Below are 20,863 nucleotides of genomic sequence, written 5' to 3'. Positions count from 1 at the left end.
AAGTGGTCAGGACTGACTTGTTGGCCTCATGGAGGATGGAAACAGTACGTATATATATGGGCCTACTAATATTTCTTTTTGTGTGGGTGGGAAATTGGTCGTATTGTGTCTGAGAAGATTACACAACACAGTGCATTGGGTGGAGTAATCCTGCTAGCAGAAGTGCTATAAACATTTGTGTGAATTATACAAAATATCCATTTTACTCATCAGAGCGCTCTGCAGTCCTCGCCTTTCTCGCTGTCATCCACAGCAGCTGTTAGGTTGGAGAAGCCCAAGAGGGAGGTTTCAGTTTTCACTGGGATATCGAAAAAGCAGAAAACCGAGCAAAGTCCGTCTGTCTCCCTAACCCGAGTGAGAGTCCACGGAGCGCGGAGAGGAGCCAAGGCGGGATTTGTGATAGGAAAGTGGGGGGGTTTAGCTCTAATATCTTTGGTTTTAACTAAGTGCACAAAACCTAGAAATAAATGCAAAGTAATAAAAGCTGGGTGTTTCAGGGGAGTTCCAGCTCTCTATACCACTGAGAGAACAGCTGAATCAATCTTCCTCTTGGACTTGGCTTCTCTCTTGACTGGAAGATGAAGTCACCGCTGGCAAGGTTGGGTCTTTTATTTTTTTCCCAACTGTGACAAAATCATAGAAAACAGAACCCCCTTGGTACTGCAGTGTTTGTTACAATTTCCCGCAAACAATATGGAGGCACTTTGGTTGGACGATTCAGATGAATGCTGTATAAACTGTCATTCTGCCTGGTCTCTCCTTGAACAAAACAGAAATGAATTCAAGAAATGGCAGGAATTTGCAAGGCCAGCACACAATAACGCTCTGGTAATTCAGATGAAAATGTTCATCTATAATGTTACATTTCTAGTTTTATCCATTGTCAGTCCATGATTTCAGTGTTTAACTTGACATGTCAAGTCTATAACTTAAAAGATATCCGTGATGGAGCTGTGGAAAGTAAAGCAGCAGTGAAAGACCTTGAAGGAACAATGTTAATGTTATGATAATGTTATGTTAATAATAAAAAATAGTCTGTCTAGATTCTTCCTGCCCAGATTAATCATTTTGTGTTGTAGCCTTGATGCCCCTTGTTGTGTTGTACTATGTCCTGCAAAAGAAGGGTTGCCAAGCTTCACCTGGAGAATTATTATTAAACCTAGTGGAGTTGTTTGTTGTAATGTGAATATAAGATATTGGGAACAGACATTTTGCAGTCTAACTTACTCAAGTGTCTACCAAGAATCTTGGACCTTGCCGGTGCTTCTTGAGTCGGACAGCTGTTAATACATTAATAATTAACTGAATTGCTATATAAACCAGAAGCTTTTAAAGATACTCAACAGTGACTTCCAGTAAACCACATTGCATAATTCAGATCAGGTGTAAAATACTAGTTCTTCCACTAGGTGTTAGTCATCAAAACCACCAGTGATATTTTTAAAGCTATACTGTCTTTGCTGTGGTTTTCCTCTTTGTAAATAGCTGTTTGCTGCTAGTCCTTACGGTGCTTGTATTAAGACAACGAAAATCAGAACTGTGACCAACTTTTGAGAACCAGAAGATCATAACCAATAAACACACAAAAAACAGTGAAATACAATTCTAGAGCACAATGTTTTTAATTATTTGAAATCATTATTTTGGCTTTGGGCTCCGTTTTCCCCCCATAAAGCCCAGTGTTTTAATTTCTGAGAGGGAAGGGTTGCATGTGGGGGACTATCTACTGTATCCAGTGACATACAGTCAATCCAGGTGAAATAAATTAATAGGAAATAGTGGGGGAAAAAATATCAAATGTCCTGAGAGTCAAGAAAAACAGCATTCCAGGGAGGAGTCTTCGGCCTAAACCAAATCAAGACTTGGCGCTGCCTGCGAATCACAAATTACAAACTTGTACCCTGGCACTTGCATTTCTATGTAGTAAAAAGTGACTATGGGACAGGTTTGTGATAAAGGTCAAAGTTTGGATTGGGTCTTTAAAATGGATCTTAAAAAGATGCTTAAAATGGCAAAGGGAAAGGGACTGGCAAGATGTAAGGGGCTCAGTCTGTGGATTTGATGGCTTCAGAAATGAGGTTGAGCTCGTAGCAAAGGGTCTCGTATCGGTAGGCCATACGTATCTGAGCAACATTGGTCTTTCGGATGTCATTGCCAAGGGGACCTTCCTTCATATAGTCCTTTCCCAAAAAGTGAATCTTCTCCTGCAGAGAGAGAGAGAGAGAGAGAGTGAGCAGTATTCTGCAGAAAAGCACTGATCCACAGATTAAACATGGAGAGGTATGGTAACCCAAGTGAAGTAAATGGTAAATGAACAAGGGCGAAAATGCAAAAATTTCATAATGGATTATGCTGCATAAACTTAGTTTTTTCTTCAAGATATATAACTAAATCACAGTACAATCTGAATCTCTTGAGCAACACATGTTCTGTCATCCTGATTTTAACCACTGTGTATCTGGATGCACAGTTCCTCCAGTGATTTAGCGGCTGTGTACTAACACAGGAAGTGACATCACTGTCGGTCTGTGGCGACCTCCACCACAGCTACTCAACCCTACCTCATGGGACAGGCTGCTCTGCAGGACGCTGTTCCTCGAGATCTCACACATGTCACAGGTGCTCAGCTTAAAGACCTGGGCCGCGATGGCGTACTCTTCCATCAGGGGCTCCTGGAACACAGTCAGACAGCCATCAGCCTCTCCCATTATCACCTTGTAAAATCTTTTTGTTATATATCAAGTACAGTCAAGATGCAACACATGTTGATTTATTATTCTGGCCTGTTCAATACTATACCTGTCCTGTCAAATTCTGGACAGGATCAACCAGCCTGCTGGGGGTTACGAAATCAAAAAGAAGAAATCCAGACACGTCAGAAGGTACCAAGTTCCTTTTCCCTGTCTCTTTCATTTCCCTTTTGTGTTACAATCAAATTACTTCTGCTATTTGCTTAGTATTTTTGTTGCTGTTGTTTTAATTTAAAATATTTTCCCATGAACAGGATCTCTATCTACAAGAAGAACATAAAATAGCCAGTTCCATCACCATATCAGCTGAAAGCTTATACATTCTAACACATGATATGTCTCCTCCCCCGAGTGGCCCCTGACCCAACCCTGTTGAGGTCCCTCACCTTGGTGTAGTGGAACTGCATGGGATCATCTGTGGACAGGGAGACCACCAGGCCTTTCTTGTGGAACTCGGGCAGGGGGTTCTTGGCGTACTCCAGGAAGAGGCTGTTGTTGCTGAGCGGAGACATGGCGATGGGAATCTGGGTCAGGAAGTACAGGTACTGCAGGACTGGGCTCTACAAGACCACGCACGGAAACAAGAGCATGGCACAAAGTCAAGGCATGGTGCCGACATTAAGACCAAGACTTAAGTAAGATTATGCAGTTAAATTTACTATAAGATCTTTGCACTTTTCACATGGTTTTACTATGGTAATGAAGGCCTGTTAAAACCATATGGATATTACTATTCAACCACAATAAATGTTTAAATTTACCAGGCTAAACTTACGGAAGGGTAGGGGCAATAATTAAAAGGCTCGTCGAATTTTGTTGTGCTCCACACTAATCTAAAAACCTCAAGATGTTTCTTCAAGAATCTCAGAGGCTTGCACTACATTATTATGATTATTATTTATAATTACTTTACAAATCATATTTTTTAAATTGTTTATTATTAGTAAATATGGTTCATAGCTTTATTCAAAGCAACAGTGAATCATTCAAGTGCATTACAAATACATTGCAAGTGAGGTGGACTAAGTTAGAAAGTGCAATAATAAGTGGAGTGAACTAATGAAATACCAGATGCAGGATAAACCTAATGCAATACATTACAGAGGGACAGTAAAGCAGAAATATAGAAGCAAGGGTAACCACCCTGAATGTGAATTACGACACCATGCATTTGAACCGTGAACAAGAATGCACTGTTTTTTTAATATCATTGATAACTGAAGTCTCTGCAAATAGCCTGTGTGAAAGTCACATACATTTATAAATCAAGAATAGTAATTCATCATAATGCATGGTTGCACAATTAGAAATGGAAGTTAATCCCAAAAAACGTTGGGAACTTGTTTCCTCTTGAAAGAGCCATTCAGAGATAGACTGATGTATGTATCACACAGCTGGGTGTGTTTTCTAATGGACCTCCTGCCTCATACCCGAGGAATGCTGAATCTCCAAGGGAGCACACGCCCTGTATGTAGTACTACACCCTGTCGCACTGTACCTGAAGCAGCTGTCCCAGTGCTGCCTCATAAACATCTTCTCCCAGATATTACCTGCAGATCCATGGACTAGGTTTTCTTCCTTTATTTTACTCGGGTAAATGTACCATAGGATTCGTGCACTTTTAACATAGTTTTACAGTGGGTCCAACATGGCACATCAGTGCTTAACTACAGTGGACAATGGGATGCCTTACAATGACAAATATATCAAGGGCCTGTTCAGTTCCCTATGGTCGACCACTGTAGTAAAGCTCAGTGAAGGCATGTAAAAACCACAGGGAAACACTGTAAAACCACAGCACCACCATAGTTAAGCATGCAGGTAGTGGGCTCATGTGTAACACTCATTCTCTGGTGGTGACTGACCTTCTTGAGGTTGAGCCCGTGGGAGATGTTGTCCGCTGTCATGAAAGATGCCAGCAGGTGAGTGACGGCTCCCGCCTCCCCACAGTGGGGCCTGAATTGGAAGGTGTTCAGCCCACGCTGCCTGCAACACACAGCCCACACAGCGCTCACTGACATTGCCCACCACTGAGGAAAAGCCCCCACACGGCTTCCCACCGGACCCATTCCCATCTGGCAACGTTACATAAAGTTGTAGTTCAGTTGTATTTCAGGCGCGTCCAAATATGACATGAGAGAAATGTATTACCCTGCACAAACGGTGTCAGAAGAATTCTCGGGATGCTCTGTAGCGATGTTCTCTGCACATTGCATGGGTCAACATCTGGGATTTCAGTTCCTATGCAGGCGGACTGGGTGGGCAGACTGGGATTATGTTGATTGAGGCCACATGTTCACTGGAGAGCTGTGGTAAAGATGGGAGGGACTTACTTGCGCAGCTGGTTGAGGACCATGATGTTGGCGTACATGTAGTAGATGTAGTAGGTGTAGGATGGGTTCTTGGCAATATCCCACTTCTCGGGCTTGGGGCTCTTGGTGGAGAACATGTGGCCACTGTGCTTGGACTCGTCATCCACGCTGTCAAAGCCTGTCACCTGGGCAGAGAGAGAGGGGGGGGGGGGGGGGGAGTCAGCCACCTGAGCTGGGACCCTTGTACAGAAGAACTCTACTGCCTGTTTGCTCCCACAGACCCCTCTCTGCCTCTCAGCATTCACATTCTCCCCTTGTTAGGGCTATCTTTGCTGAATCTTTCCTAATCTGACTCCCGCTGAGCTCTCTCCCTATCCCCCACACTTTCTCTCTCTCTGTCACTCACGTGTTTAAGCAGAACACTCAGCTCCTTGTTGTCTTGGGGGTTAATGGTGGCCTGGAAGGCAGGGAGGAAGATGTTCTCCAGCATTTTCCCGTAGTGTGGCACAAAGTTTGCAACTTTGAAAATGTCGCTGGAAGTAAACACAGAAAATAAGATACACTGTGCAAGGCTCAGCCGGGAGATAGCCTCTCTCTCTGGAGATCAGGGGGAGATTGCAAATTCAAACCCAGGGTGTCCCTCTTGTTGTCTCTGGCTGCGAGCCCCCCCTCATTAGGAAACAAAGCCACTGCTGCAATATCGAATCTAGTCTGCCAAGGAACAGTGTTCATTTTCCCAGCAGACTGCGGACTATATGAGAGAAAACTAGAAACAGACTGAAAGCATATATATCACATATTGGATCTTTAGGGTCCTAAAGAGTTACCATCTGTGTTTGCTTTGGGAGTTTTTTTTGTTGTTGCTGTTTTGTTGGGAGGAAATGGGAAACTTTCTTTTCTTGTCAGTAAAGTTATTCAGGTCACTGCAAACCCCCAGACACTATAGTACCTTTACCGTGATCCAGGGAAAGCTAAAGCTGGGAAAGACTCCAGTTTTGAAATTTAAAATAAATAAATAAATCAACACAGAGATAATACATCAAAAGGGGAAGTTAGTACAGAATGAGGATGATGGCCTGTGGACTGGGTTGACTCAGTGTGGATACAGAGACATGCAGGCAGACACGTACTAGATCCTTGGAATCTGGATCATCCACTTCATGTTAGGAGAGTAGACCCTGTGTTTGGTGAACCAGTTGGCCAGCTTGGTCCACTCAGAGGGAGAGCGGCCGTAGATGGACAGGCGGGGTTCGGCATATTGGTACTTCGCATCCTCCAGGTCAGAGGCCACTTCCTGTTTGGGGGGGACAAAAGTCGTGCACTTTATCCCCTTCACTAATTGGTTAATATTTAGCCTATAAAGGTGTTTCCTGTTATGAGTGGGATTCTTTGCAGTATCGTTACAGTTATTCCCAGTAAATTATATTTGACAGTGAGAACAAAACACCCACTGTGATAAAAGTTTTATTAACAAGATGTATTTTTTTCCACATTTTATTATCTAAACATATATGTGTGTTTAGTTATACATGTACAAAATGTGACTGGTTATCATTTTTCATATCAGGAAGATATCTTTATGGAAAAATGCTGCAACCCCTAAAAATCTAAGCTGAATTTATATACGTTAAATATGGCATCACACACTTCTAACATAAGCTCTGCAAGATGGTCTAGTCTATTTAGTAAAGATTAACATAATCCCATGCCATATGTTATTTTATGTTATGTTTTGTCTTAAGATTTGTGTAACATGCGATGCGTTTTCTTCTCATCACAGTCTTGACAGTATTACAGTTTCCTCCCGTCTGTTGCAACTCTCCATTTTCCCATACATGCCCTTACAATGATTTTATATGACCATTGATGGCATTGGGAGGTGTTTTTGACCCAGCCCACACATAATACTGAGGCAGATTTCACAATAGTCATATTTCTCTTGATGGCTGAATCAGGAGCCAACACGCTTTCCCACTAGGTCTGAGGGAAGGATCTTTGCCTCTGGTATTAATTGACTACAGTTATTTCATTATGTGTCTGACTTCACTCTCAGATCTTTCATCGAAAGAGTCCGCTATTGACGCTTGACAAGTAAACAGCACAGAACAAAAGAAGACAGAGGAATCTGAATCTCTCTGGACTAAAATAAGATTGATTATCTTTATTTTCAGACATTTAATTCAAATGCTGGAGACTATTGCCCCCACATCATCCTCCTCACCTTAATAATGGTTGCAAAGTACTCTCCCTCGATGTAGTTGTCAGTCTTCATGTACAGATCTCTCAGCTCGCTGGCCCCCACCGGGTTGTACTTGGCATTGAACTTATCGAATCGCTGGAAGGTCTGTCTACCCTGAGGGGAGAAACGAGAGCACAAGATATTAAAAACATCCATTAACCAATAAATAAACATCCCGGAATATGCTGCCTTCATAAAATCTCATTTTCATTACTGGTTCCAATTACATATGGTATCTATTTTTCCAGTCACACTTAACAACATTTATCCTTTTATGTGTATTGACAAGTAATCTGTGCACCTGCAGTATGTTTTAGTTGCACTTCATCAATAGTAGACTATTATACAGTTACATATTTTAACTGGGCAAGTCCTGTGTAGAACCTCTTTGTGAACCTGAGCTGGTAAAATGTGAACAATAAGGTGGAGGTCACTTCAAATGCAATTCAGGCTCTGGGAACCTTAGACAAGCATTTCACAGCACCTGAGACTGTCAAAGGAGTTTGAGAAACTGCAGCATTCCTTAAATTGGGAATTAAAGTTGCTGACTAGAAGAGGCAAGCAAAATCTTTCAAGAAAGTCTTGTTAGAGGACCCACTCCCACTGGGAGTGACACAGCATGAGCTACCAGGACAGCAGCTATCCTTCCTGGAGCTGACCTGCTGTGTATACAGGTGTTCAGAGGCAGAAAGGCACTATAGAGGTGACAGTGTGCTGACAAAGTAGAGGAGAAGGCCGGAGTAGGAGCCGTGCTCAGTACTCACAGCGTGCACGTCCAGGGAGTCCACGGTCAGGTCATAGGGGTGGAGCTTGAGGGTTTCGAAGAGCTCCTTCATGGTGATGTCCTTGCCCTTCACAGAGCTGATCACCCTGTCCGCGTCCACGCGGTACGACTTCTTGATGAAGCGCAGCAGGTGCTTCTGGTTCATGCAGGCGGCCGCGTGGATGTGGGTGTCCACCTGCAGACATGGGTGGTTTTTCGCATCGAAAAGTCATGATTGTAATTCAACTGCTATGCCCTGGATGTCCATGCAGCCTCTTAATTGATAGTCATTGTTTTGATACCAATTTTAACTCTGACTAATTAGAAAAATAAAAACTAATTATGATTAGTATAAAGTAATTGAATAAAATGAGGCATTAAAAGAAAAAAAAGAGAGAGACCAAAACACTGTCAAAAACACGGCGATCAAAAAGCATTTAATTCAGCTAACGCAAACAATATGGTATTCTGTTCACCAATAGGTATCATTTATTTTGCACAACATTTATCACACTTGAAAGTCAGCAATAGACCGACATTTATCGGAGCTTTATGAAGATTGCAGCTGTTTTTTGGAACATGTATACTGTGCGTCTCTGTGCTGCTGAAATCTCAAGAAACCGGTGTTCATTCTGGTTTACACCAGATAAATTGAAATGGGAAGAAACGGTTAATTTTGTCTTTAAAGACATGCGACCTGAGGGACATGCTTTTCTTTACCATGAGGGGAGTGCAGGCCACGGGCCCACTACCTCACACAGACATCCCAGCTGAGGCCACTTTCAAAGGACTTTAAAACAAGCCTTTGTCAACCACTAAAGACCCTCCCCATGGGGTAGGGCGAGAGGGCAGTTCACACCTTCACTTCCCTGATTTACCACAGGGGAGGCATTGTTTTACTATGTATAGCGCACCCGAGTGGGTGAACCTGTCATTTAGTGCCCTTTTCCGCTCCGTCTCAGCACAGCAACACACCCACATGACATAAGTGTGTGTCTGGATCTGGAATGGTCTAGAAATAGTGCTTGTCTATTTGCCATCCGCAGCCAGAAAATAAAGCCTTGAATACATTTATAGGTTATAGTTGTCTGGGTGTAATGAATAGTCATTTAAAAACAGACTGAACCATAAAGAAGCCAAGTGCTCCACCTGAAGTTTGTACCAAAGTAAGCCAATCACCTGCAGACTAAGGAAGGGCAGGGCAGAGGAGGGGTTACTTTTCCTGTTCTGTTGGTCCTTGACATTTAAAACTTGAAAAACAGTGCTGTTTTCAGATAGGGGCACGAAAAAAACAACAACACACAATCGATTCTACCTCCCACATATTGCTGCAGATGATTTACACATAATAAGAAACAATTAAGACTCAATGGTTTAATAGACATGTTAATACTGCACACAATGAAAATACCTCCTATGCATTCATCTTTTTGTCGTTTGTGTACATGCTGTAATATAACTGTCTGGGCAGCAGAGGGCAGCACTGACTACTCTTACACATCCAGCAGAGCTAAATTCCCTGTCTAGTGTATAATCCCATAGCAGCAATGAATGTTAAGAGTGGGGAGGATGCAGACATATTTGAAAGGGGTTCTGAATAAGCCATTTTTAAACATGTTTCAAACGGATATCACTGTTTAAAATAGGCAGGAAGCTGTCCTAACCACATTTAAAAATGGGGAAGGAAATAAAATGCTATATTTGCAACATCGATGTCATGGACCAGTGAGTACCCTAGTCTCCAGAGACGAAGAGTATCGGTGCCGTACCTTCCTGCAGTTGTAGAAGTCTCGGTGGGGATTGTTTTTCAGCTCCTTCAGCTCTTCGGTCTCATTCAGCATCTCATGGACGTTGAACTTGGACATGAGGAACTTCAGCCTGCGGTGGGTGTATGTCTTACTGCACAAGACAGAGACATAGGAAGTCAGGGTCTCCCCCACAAGGGGATTTGGTGAAAACTGGGTCTCAAAGTCCTGAGAAGGTTCTGTAGGCCGTCGTTCTAACAGGTTAAAGTGGTCACAGTCAAAGGTTTACAGAAGGTGTATGAATCTCCGAGGGCAAACATGCTCGCTCACGTGGGGCCTTGTGCGATGAGAGCGATGAGGAAGTTCATGTCATCGATGAAGGTGGTGAGGTCAGGGTAGGGCAGGTCCTTGGGCTCGTGCTTGTCCGCAGCCTCCTTGTTGGCGTAGATGTAAATCACGCCGTCCCTCATGCGGGCCACGTAACCCAGGTTCTTGGGCAAATTATCGGTCGCCAACGGGTCCTCACCCTTCTTGGGCGGGGAGGTGAACACTGTAGCAAAGGATTCACACACCTTAGACACACTTCCCACCACAGCGACACACCTCGAGTCCACATTAGTCAGTCAGTTTCTTCACTTTCGGATATATCTTAAATAATAACAGATGCAGTGATTCAAAAGGTGCTTTTTCATCCTCTTTCGGGTTCTTTCTGTATGATGCGGACAGCCAGTGAAATCAAAATTGTAGTCCATCCCCATCCCCCCCTCCATCTATTTGTCTGAGACCTCGTACTTACGCAAGACCAAATAAAAACAGATTTGAACTTGATAACGTGGTCCACTTTTAACTACTTTTATTTTATTTCTCTTAATATCCTCCAGTCCATTCAGGCAGGGTGCAGGATGCCTAAGACTATACCTGGGTGGACCTGCTCATCTTCCTTCCATGCGTTTCCCTCTATGTTGCGCAGGAACTGGGAGACCGTGCAGGGAAAGCGCTGGAAGGCCAGGCGCATGTATTTCTCCCTGATAGACACAGCTTGGTACAGGCCCTTACACGCCAGCTCGAAATCGTCCATGGTCACCTGGGAGGGCACAACACAGGGAGGTTAGGAGAAACATCTTCAAGAAGGTAAAGCAAACTGTACTGGTGATGTAAAGCTGTATAATAATTATATCTTAAAAACAGCGCTCCCCCTAGTGCTTTAACCTAGCTACTACACATTATTTTTTGTTATTTATTTTATTTTGAGGCACCACTAAACAACTACAATTATTAACATGTCTAGATTTTTTACAATTACAAATGACCGGAAGGGTGACAATAAAATCACCACGTTGTATTGCCCAAATTTTGTTGTTTTTTAACTTAAAATAAAATCTGCAGCCAGTATGTGTGAGACAATGAGATAATATTATGAGAGACCAGACGACATCTGTGCTATCACATTCTGGCAACACTGTGTGAGGTTGTTGTTTCAGTGTTCAATATTTTTGTTTTACAATTTACTTAAGCTTTATTCTCTGTATTTTGTTATCTGTATTATTTTGTTCTGTATGAATGTAGTTATATTTTAATTTTACTACACCACCATGTCATATTGTTAGCACACATTATGGTGTTAGCTGGGAAGCAGTACGAGTGTAAAGGGGGATACTGAGACTAAGGCAGACACAGTTACAGAGAAAGCACGAGACAAACTCACCCCTGAAGCATAATCTCCAATAATGGCCACTCTCTGAAAGTGGGGCACCTCCAGATAGGTTGGCATATCAATCTCGGGCGTGAGTGCGACCGGGGCCGACAGGGGAGAAGGCATGGTGATGGTGCAGGAACGCCTCAGACGCTTCTTCCTAAGGGGGCAATAGGCCATGCATTGTCAAGATTATACAGAAAAATTTAAGACTCGGAGTCCAATGAAAAAATATTTCCAATGTACAGTGAGGGAAAAAAGTATTTGTTCCCCTGCTGATTTTGTACGTTTGCCCACTGACAAAGAAATTATCAGTCTATAATTTTAATGGTAGGTGTATTTTAACAGTGAGAGACAGAATAACAACAACAAAAAATCAAGAAAAACGCATTTCAAAAAAGTTATAAATTGATTTGCATGTTAATGAGGGAAATAAGTATTTGATCCCTTCGACTTAGTACTTGGTGGCAAAACCCTTGTTGGCAATCACAGAGGTCAGACGTTTCTTGTAGTTGGCCACCAGGTTTGCACACATCTCAGGAGGGATTTTGTCCCACTCCTCTTTGCAGATCCTCTCCAAGTCATTAAGGTTTCGAGGCTGACGTTTGGCAACTTGAACCTTCAGCTCCCTCCACAGATTTTCTATGGGATTAAGGTCTGGAGACTGGCTAGGCCACTCCAGGACCTTAATGTGCTTCTTCTTGAGCCACTGCTTTGTTGCCTTGGCTGTGTGTTTTGGGTCATTGTCACGCTGGAATACCCATCCATGACCCATTTTCAATGCCCTGGCTGAGGGAAGGAGGTTCTCACCCAAGATTTGACGGTACATGGCCCCGTCCATCGTCCCTTTGATGCGGTGCAGTTGTCCTGTCCCCTTAGCAGAAAAACACCCCCAACGCATAATGTTTCCACCTCCATGTTTGACGGTGGGGATGGTGTTCTTGGGGTCATTCCTCCTCCCCCAAACACGGCGAGTTGAGTTGATGCCAAAGAGCTCGATTTTGGTCTCATCTGACCACAACACTTTCACCCAGTTCTCCTCTGAATCATTCACATGTTCACTGGCAAACTTCAGACGGGCCTGTACATGTGCTTTCTTGAGCAGGGGGACCTTGTGGGCGCTGCAGGATTTCAGTCCTTCACGGCGTAGTGTGTTACCAATTGTTTTCTTGGTGACTATGGTCCCAGCTGCCTTGAGATCATTAACAAGATCCTCCCGTGTAGTTCTGGGCTGATTCCTCACCGTTCTCATGATCATTGAAACTCCACGAGGTGAGATCTTGCATGGAGCCCCAGACCGAGGGAGATTGACAGTTATTTTGTGTTTCTTCCATTTGTGAATAATCGCACCAACTGTTGTCACCTTCTCACCAAGCTGCTTGGCGATGGTCTTGTAGCCCATTCCAGCCTTGTGTAGGTCTACAATCTTGTCCCTGACATCCTTGGACAGCTCTTTGGTCTTGGCCATGGTGGAGAGTTTGGAATCTGATTGATTGATTGCTTCTGTGGACAGGTGTCTTTTATACAGGTAACGAGCTGAGATTAGGAGCACTCCCTTTAAGAGAGTGCTCCTAATCTCAGCTCGTTACCTGTATAAAAGACACCTGGGAGCCAGAAATCTTGCTGATTGATAGGGGATCAAATACTTATTTCCCTCATTAACATGCAAATCAATGTATAACTTTTTTGAAATGCGTTTTTCTGGATTTTTTTGTTGTTATTCTGTGTCTCACTGTTAAAATACACCTACCATTAAAATTATAGACTGATCATTTCTTTGTCAGTGGGCAAACGTACAAAATCAGCAGGGGATCAAATACATTTTTCCCCTCACTGTATATGATTTTTTTTTTTTTTAAGATAATAATAATAACAAAATATGAATCTTCAAAGTTTTGCGCCAGGTAGCTATATAGCTACACCCCCCCCCCATACTTTACCGTTTCTCACTGCTCTCTCTGGTCTCATTGTAGTGCAGCTGTTCTGTGAGCTCCTGGTGGAAGATGGGACAGTCATCTGGCACGTCAAAGAGGGAGATCTCCTCTCGGACGTCCTCGTCCTTCACCGCAGAAGCGAACACCTTCTCGGCGAAGGCCCGCATGGACTTGTCGGTCTCTGCAACAGTGCAGAACACAGTCTTACAGGGGGCTCACCGGCAACGCACACCACTGTGACTGCGCTGCCGTCACGTTTGTTTGTTTATCGCTGTTGTTGCATTTTCAGTCACACTTTGCACTAATGGGCACTAATTCTTAAGGCATTGATGTATGAAGACCACAGGAATAACCCACAAATACCTTATGTAGTTCATCTGACTTCTGCTGTTAATTACATGTGTAACAAGGTGAGGGTCAGGGTTAGGGAGAGGGTCACTACATGTGATCCACATGAGAACTCAGTGGAACTGCATGAGGCGTTCATATGTTATTCCTGTGGGATTCAGACATTAACTCATTAAGAATTGGTGCCCATTATTGTAAAGTGTTAGCCCACAATGAGCATAGCAGGTGAGAACAGGCTTGGTCCGTATCGCTGTCGCTTTCCAGTCACAATTGTCCCATTAAAAGGACAGTGCTGTAGCAGGAGACGGACTCAGAGATAAGCATACAGTTACACATATCAAAAGATCAACATACAGCACAGCCACAGGACAAGTGTAACTTCCACATAGCTTCAGTGTGGATACATTAAAGCTCAATAAGCCTGGCTTTTGCTCACACCCCACCTCCCACCAAATACTACAGAGCAACACACAGCCATCGTCAGCCTTGAAAGCCAGCAGTTCAACAGTTACCCATCATCACGGCCCCTGTCCGTCCAGCAGGAACATTCAGATCGCTTGGCCAGCATCAGAGCAACATGCGGGGGAAACAGTAGCAAAACCATATTCTGTAGCCTGGAGATTGCCATAAGCAACTCACGTGCACCCAGAACAAGAAGTTCGATTGTGTTTTGTATAGCCCAATTTACCACCTCTCATATTGCAGTTTATATATATTTTCTGCAGCTATGTTATCTATATTATCATACACACAAAAACAACAGTATGCGCAAATTTTGCATTGGAGTCAAAAGTACAAAGCAAATCGCTCTGAAAGTTTCTATAAAATGTTCTACTGAATTAATAATATTCAACTGTGTTTAAAGGGAGGATTATTATTAAAAGAAAATGGGACAAAAGCAGAAGATCCCGTTCATATAAGAATAAGAATATAATTTCCTAATCTGAACTGATGTGAGCAATTTCTTTATGTTATCTGAGCAACCCAATAACATAAAAACACAAAAACCTCACAGTTGTGCTCTATGTGATGCCTGTAGGTTTACAATACATCAAGGCTGACTGGCCAGATGTGGGCAATAAGCAGTGAATAGGGCAAAGCTTTCACACAGGGCAACACCCAAACTGCACCTCCACCTCTCCTCACACACCATACTTACCCTCTCCCACCGCTGTAGGGTCATCAGGAAAGAGGTTAAAAGAAGAGCAGGACGACAAGAGAGAAGGCCAGGTTAGACCAGAGCAGGTACACAGGAGGCAGAGCACACGTGTGGCGGCAAATTGAATATGCTTCAATATATATAGGAAAGGCTATTCAGACCTTTTACTTCTTCCAATCCTGCATGAAATGAAATCCTAGATTAAAATGGCCTTTCAGATCTTTTTCAAAGGCTGTTCTCTCCTCTGTGCCTGATGGTTTCATCTCATTTCACCACACATGACACTATTAAGCCACCCTTTGCAGCAAACCTCCATTTCTGCTGCTCACATCTGTCCCATTTGGTTTATATTATATTCTCAGTCTCTGCAAAGGGCTCTGGGGTGACCTGTTGGCGTAGAGCATTACACCACATGATATCTGATATTAATTGAATTGAACTGAATATAGGGATTGTCAAGAAGCATCTTTAAACACTCTGCCTAAGGTAATATTATTGTCCATCAATTTGGCTTTAGTTCTTCATGCAGTTATACAGTATTACAGTGTGCCGATAAGTGATGCGGGGAAAGACTGTGCGTTTCTCACAGGCTGAGTTGTTCACAACTGAAATTAAGTAGTTAGTCACCTGCAATGGGGACAGCATTACAAATAATATTACTGTAGAACTGTGAGATACACAACAATAGACCATATTATTGTAGGGAGATTTTTGGATGTTGCACATTTCCCCTCTGAAATAGCTACCAGTGGGCCCGCCACCTGTCACAGAAGCCAGCTGTCAACAGAAGGAGCTTTTATTTTGCTGGTGTGAAATATTTGGTGATTGTAAAAGGAGGGTGGCCAGGTACAGGGAGAGCCTGCAGGAGTGTTGGGTGTTTTCCTCTGAAGGGAAAAGCAAAACCCATGAGAAACAAGAGTTTAATTTATTGGATTGCATAAACAGCGCAATGGAATCAGTAAATCCCCAGGAGGACTCACTCCTAGTCCAGTACTTCATTACATGTGTGCTTTAAATCTCTGACCTACTAAAATTCAATTAAAAACCTTAATAGCCACACAGGGGATGGAGGTGTGGGGGGGGATCAATTTAATGACATTTAAAAGTCATCATGATAAGTCATCTCCTTGACTAGTTTATAACCAGATATAATATTACATGCTGTTTTGTGAACCTTGTACAACCCCGGGCTTGCTCTGAAGAGACAGCTGGGAGATGGACATCACTTCAGCCGGGAGCAGGCTTGCAGACGCAAGGATTTTTCACTGTAAACGATATGGATTCCATTCATAGTTTACAGAGGAAAACACAAAGTTCTAACTAGTCCTTCTGAGCTAGGGGCTCAAAATAATGTGACAGAGGATGGAATATACAGTTAGCTCCATGAATATTTGGACAGTGACACAATTGTCATCATCTTTTTGTCTCTGTACACCACCACAATGGATTTGAAAGGAAACAATCAAGATGAGCTTTAAATGTAGACTTTCATCTATAATTTGAGGGTAGTTACATCCAAATTGGGTGAATGGTGTAGGAATTACACCCATTTTTATATGTGGTCCCCCCAATTTTAGGGGCTCAAAAGCAATTGCACAAACTAACATAATCATTAATTAAATTGTGAGTTTCAATACTTGGTTTCAAATCCTTTGCAGTCAATGACTGCCTGAAGTCTGGAATCCATAGACATCAGCAGATGCTGGGTTTCTTCCCTGGTGATGCTCTGCCAGGCCTGTTCTGCAACTGTCTTTAGTTCCTGCTTGTTCTTGGGGCGTTTTGCCTTCAGTTTTGCCTTCAGCAGGTGAAATGCTGCTCAGTTGGATTCAGGTCAGGTGACTGACTTGGCCATTGCAGAACATTCCACTTTGGCTTAAAAAAGTCTTGGGTTGCTTTTGCAGTATGATTCGGGTCATTGTCCATCTGCACTGTGAAGTGCCGTCCAATGAGTTTTGAAGTATTTGGCTGACTCTGAGCAGATAATATAGCCCGAAACACTTCAGAATTCATCCTGCTGCTTTTGTCAGCAGTCACATCATCAATAAATACAAGGGAACCAGTTCTCTTGGCAGCCATACATGCCCATGCCATGACATGCTTCACAGATGAGGTGGAATGCTTCTGATCATGAGCAGTTCCTTCCCTTCTCCATACTCTTCTCTTCTCATCATTCTGGTACAAGTTGATCTTGGTCTCATCTGTCCATAGGATGTTGTTTCAGAACTGTACAGGGTTCTTTAGATGTTTTTTGTCAAACTCTAATCTGGTCTTCCTGTTTTTGGGGCTTACCAATGGTTTACATCTTGTGGTAAGCCCTCTGTATTTACTCGGGTGAAGTCTTTGCTTGACTGTTGACTTTGACACAGATACCTCTACCTGTTCTTGATATGGCCAACTGTTGTGAAGGGGTTTTTATTCACCAGGGAAAGAATCCTTCTGTCATCCACCACAGTTGTTTTCCGTGGTCTTCTGGGCCTTTTGGTGTTCCTGAGCTCACCAGTGTGTTCTTTCTTTTTAAGAATGTACCAAATATTTGATTTGGCCACACCTAATGTTTTTGCTGTCTCTCTGATTGGTTTGTTTTGATTTCTAAGGCAAAACTGAATTCAAAACGCCCCAAGAACAAGCAGGAACTAAAGACAGCTGCAGTACAGGCCTGGCAGAGCATCACCAGGGAAGAAACCCAGCATCTGCTGATGTCTATGGGTTCCAGACTTCAGGCAGTCATTGACTGCAAAGGATTTGCAACCAAGTATTGAAACTCACAATTTAATTCATGATTATGTTAGTTTGTGCAATTGCTTTTGAGCCCCTAAAATTGAGGGGAACACAAGTAGAAATGGGTGTAATTCCTACACCATTCACCAAATTTGGATGTAACTACCCTCAAATTATAGATGAAAGTCTACACTTAAAGTACATATTGATTGTTTCCTTTGAAATCCATTGTGGTGGCGTACAGAGCCAAAATGATGACAATTCTGTCACTGTCCAAATATTTATGGACCTAACCATTTTTGTGACTTTTTCCCAAGCCCTTTATTGCAACTGTATCACGCAGACAGACATAAAAATCTCAGTGTGTGCACACAGACACACGCTACCAACAAACCCAGACTTGTCCTAGCAAATCTGCCAACTCTGTCACCTAATCCCTGCCACCGAATCCCCTGCTACAGATGCGCCTACCATATTGAATATTATGATTTCCACTCCCAGTCTATTTATTTCTCATTTCAATTCAAGATCTTGCATTATTTCTTTAGAGGGGATTTCATGTTTTTTGTATATTATTTCTACACAAACATATCAGGTCAACTGAATAAAAGAAAATACTAAAAAACTGTGACATTTAAGCAACGTAGAATGAAGAGAGGTATTAAGAAAATGTGATACTGTTAGATGGTCTGGTCTGGATAAATGTACTACTGCAACTATTATTATTACCAAAAAAGACAAGTCAACTCTGGAATAGTAGAGAGAATATCAAGAACAGTAACACTGATAGGTTTGTCAGACACAGAGATAAATACATGACTTTGAAAAACAACAATAGATACTTTTCTAAGCCTGGTTTAAATATTTTTTTTTAGTTATTTATTATTAATTTATTTTTAATTCCTAACAGAAGAAAAGACCCTAACTGTCAAGTGTCAGTAGATGTTGACAGTAGAATGGGCAATTACAGATTAGTCCGGTTCAGGGCCAGGAATACAATATATATAACGATTAGATTTACTGGTGGACTCTTTTAAAACAAGGTTTGACGGTAAAGCAAATCGATATCATTAGTCAATCTAAAAAATAAAAGGTTATTTTGGGTTGGGTTTGGTAATGTGTATAGCTGCTTAATTAAGCTGTTTGTCTTAGTCCTAGTTGTTGCTTGATGAGATTAAAATGCTCTGCCCCTCAAATTAATCTTATACATGGATGACTGAAAACAAACACAAATACATCACTGAGCAAATTTAATGATTGAAAATCAAATATTTATGAAAACAATACACTGCATATGTCATCGTCAAATTGGGTACAATACAAATCTAACGGTGCATATGCCGTTGTATATCCTTTATCCCGCACCTTTTGTGTTTCTCATTTGACATTTTATTTGATTGCATTGTATAGATTTAAAAGTTCCATTGTATGATTGTATAAACTGGATTGACAATTAATTTGAATATTTTTAAATAATGCAACACATTACTCTCAAAAATAAACAAAATATATGGATAGACAAACAAATAGGCTAAATAAGACTGCAGATGTACAAATTTGTAACACGTTTTACCCAATTCAAAAACATGTAACTGAACCTGTAATATAAAATCAATGTATAAGCTATAACTAATAATATGAATAACACAAAAGCTAACGCAGTCGGGAGGCTATCCTAGTTCAGTCATATTCCCGTTTTTGACTCTGCATATCCACTGACACATGCATGGCATGGCACAGACAGACAGCAGCAAACGTGTGTCTGTTATACAGTGATGGAAAGACGATGTTGCCATAATACTGGGTTGTCAGGAACACAGGACTCACCTGGAAGTTTGACTTTGGACATGCTTGCAGGGACGTCCTGAAACACTTTCCCAATGGACAGAGGCAGCGCGAACTGAGCGACCCAGAGACGGCGGCGCACTGAGGCTGCAGGCTGGGGACGGTAAACGCTACTGCGCTGCGTAACTGGAGAGGCCCCGTCTCCAAAAGGCGCACGGGAGGAATGCGCACCGGGCTATTTTAAGGGTCTCCTATCGTGCGCTTTGGGAGGAAGAGGAGCTGGAGAGGCCGATAGTGACCTCGATTACACGATGCGCGATGCCGTCGCGGTCTGGTTTCTCTGTTACGTCGCGATAACCAGAGTGACTTCGTCAGAGTGCATCTCCCAGTGAAGATACGATTAAAGCACTGTGTAGCGTGCTTGGAAGCAAGTTGCCAAATACAAATGTAAGGGTTAACCCATAATGCGTTAATATACAGGTCGCAAAAGTAATCTTGTTTTGATATGTAAAAGTTGTCAATTAGCTGAACTATGTAAGTTTAACTTGTTTGTGCCTGAAATGAAAGATCCCAGCCATTTTCCATACGCACAAACAACTTACTTCTACAATTTTCTGCACATTTTGGTTTTCATGCCCTGTAAATGAGCATTTTTCCATCGCCAAGATAATCCATCCCCCTGACAGATGTGGTAAATCAAGAAGCTGATGCAACAGCATGATCATTACATAGGTGCACCCTATGCTGGGGACAATAAAATGCCACTCTAAAAGGTGCAGTTTTGTCACAAAACAATGCCACAGATGTCTCCAGTTTTGAGGGAGCATATGATTGGCTGCTGACTGCAGGAATGGCCACCTGAGCTGTTGACAGAGAATCGAATGTTTGTTTCTTTACAATAAGCTGCATCCAACATTGTTTTAGACTCCACATCCACATCCAGCTTCTTCACCTGCGGGATCGTCTGAGACCAGCCACGCGGACAGCTGATGGAACTGTGGGTTTGCACAACTGGAGAACTTCTGCACAAACTGTCAGAAAGCGTCTCAGGGAAGCTCATCTGCGGCTCATCATCCTTACCAGGGTCTGAACCTGACTGCAGCTCTGGTGGACATTCTTGCAGTCAGCATACCAACCACACACTCCCTCAAAACTTGATTTTAAATCAATAGATTAGTGCATTGAAATAAATTCATTTCCTTGTATGAACTGTAACTCATAAAATCATAAAAACGATTGCATAATTTGTAATTTAGTTTATAATGTTGTGCAGTGTAAACATAAAATACAACACATCCCCAGCCAATCAGCATTAACAATGTCACCTTCCCTACTTTTTGTATTGTTAGGCACACAAATCAAGATATCTTTTATGTGCATTTAACCAATTGTTTGTTTGTTCAGTATTATTCATTAC

The 20,863-nt window shown here is 42.4% G+C and overlaps 1 protein-coding gene across 1 annotated transcript; it reads right to left on the bottom strand.

Annotated features, from left to right (window-relative positions):
- Positions 1–1,598: 1,598 nt before the first annotated feature.
- Positions 1,599–19,655, bottom strand: ampd1 (adenosine monophosphate deaminase 1 (isoform M)). The gene is made up of 16 exons (XM_066703467.1): positions 19,489–19,655; positions 14,944–14,955; positions 13,443–13,617; positions 11,515–11,662; positions 10,728–10,893; positions 10,140–10,359; positions 9,834–9,963; positions 8,066–8,260; positions 7,284–7,415; positions 6,193–6,356; positions 5,469–5,595; positions 5,084–5,247; positions 4,616–4,736; positions 3,137–3,310; positions 2,562–2,672; positions 1,599–2,204 (listed from the first exon to the last, which is right to left on the bottom strand). Exons 1-16 carry the CDS (start codon positions 19,508–19,510, stop codon positions 2,046–2,048), a joined length of 2,220 nt encoding a protein of 739 aa, XP_066559564.1. The 5' UTR covers positions 19,511–19,655; the 3' UTR covers positions 1,599–2,045.
- Between the last annotated feature and the right edge of the window lie 1,208 nt (positions 19,656–20,863).

Source organism: Amia ocellicauda, chromosome 5 (genome assembly GCF_036373705.1).
Source record: "Amia ocellicauda isolate fAmiCal2 chromosome 5, fAmiCal2.hap1, whole genome shotgun sequence".
Classification (NCBI taxonomy): domain Eukaryota; kingdom Metazoa; phylum Chordata; class Actinopteri; order Amiiformes; family Amiidae; genus Amia; species Amia ocellicauda.
The sequence above is the reverse complement of the archived record's forward strand: the minus strand, read 5'-3'. Positions and strand labels throughout refer to the sequence as shown.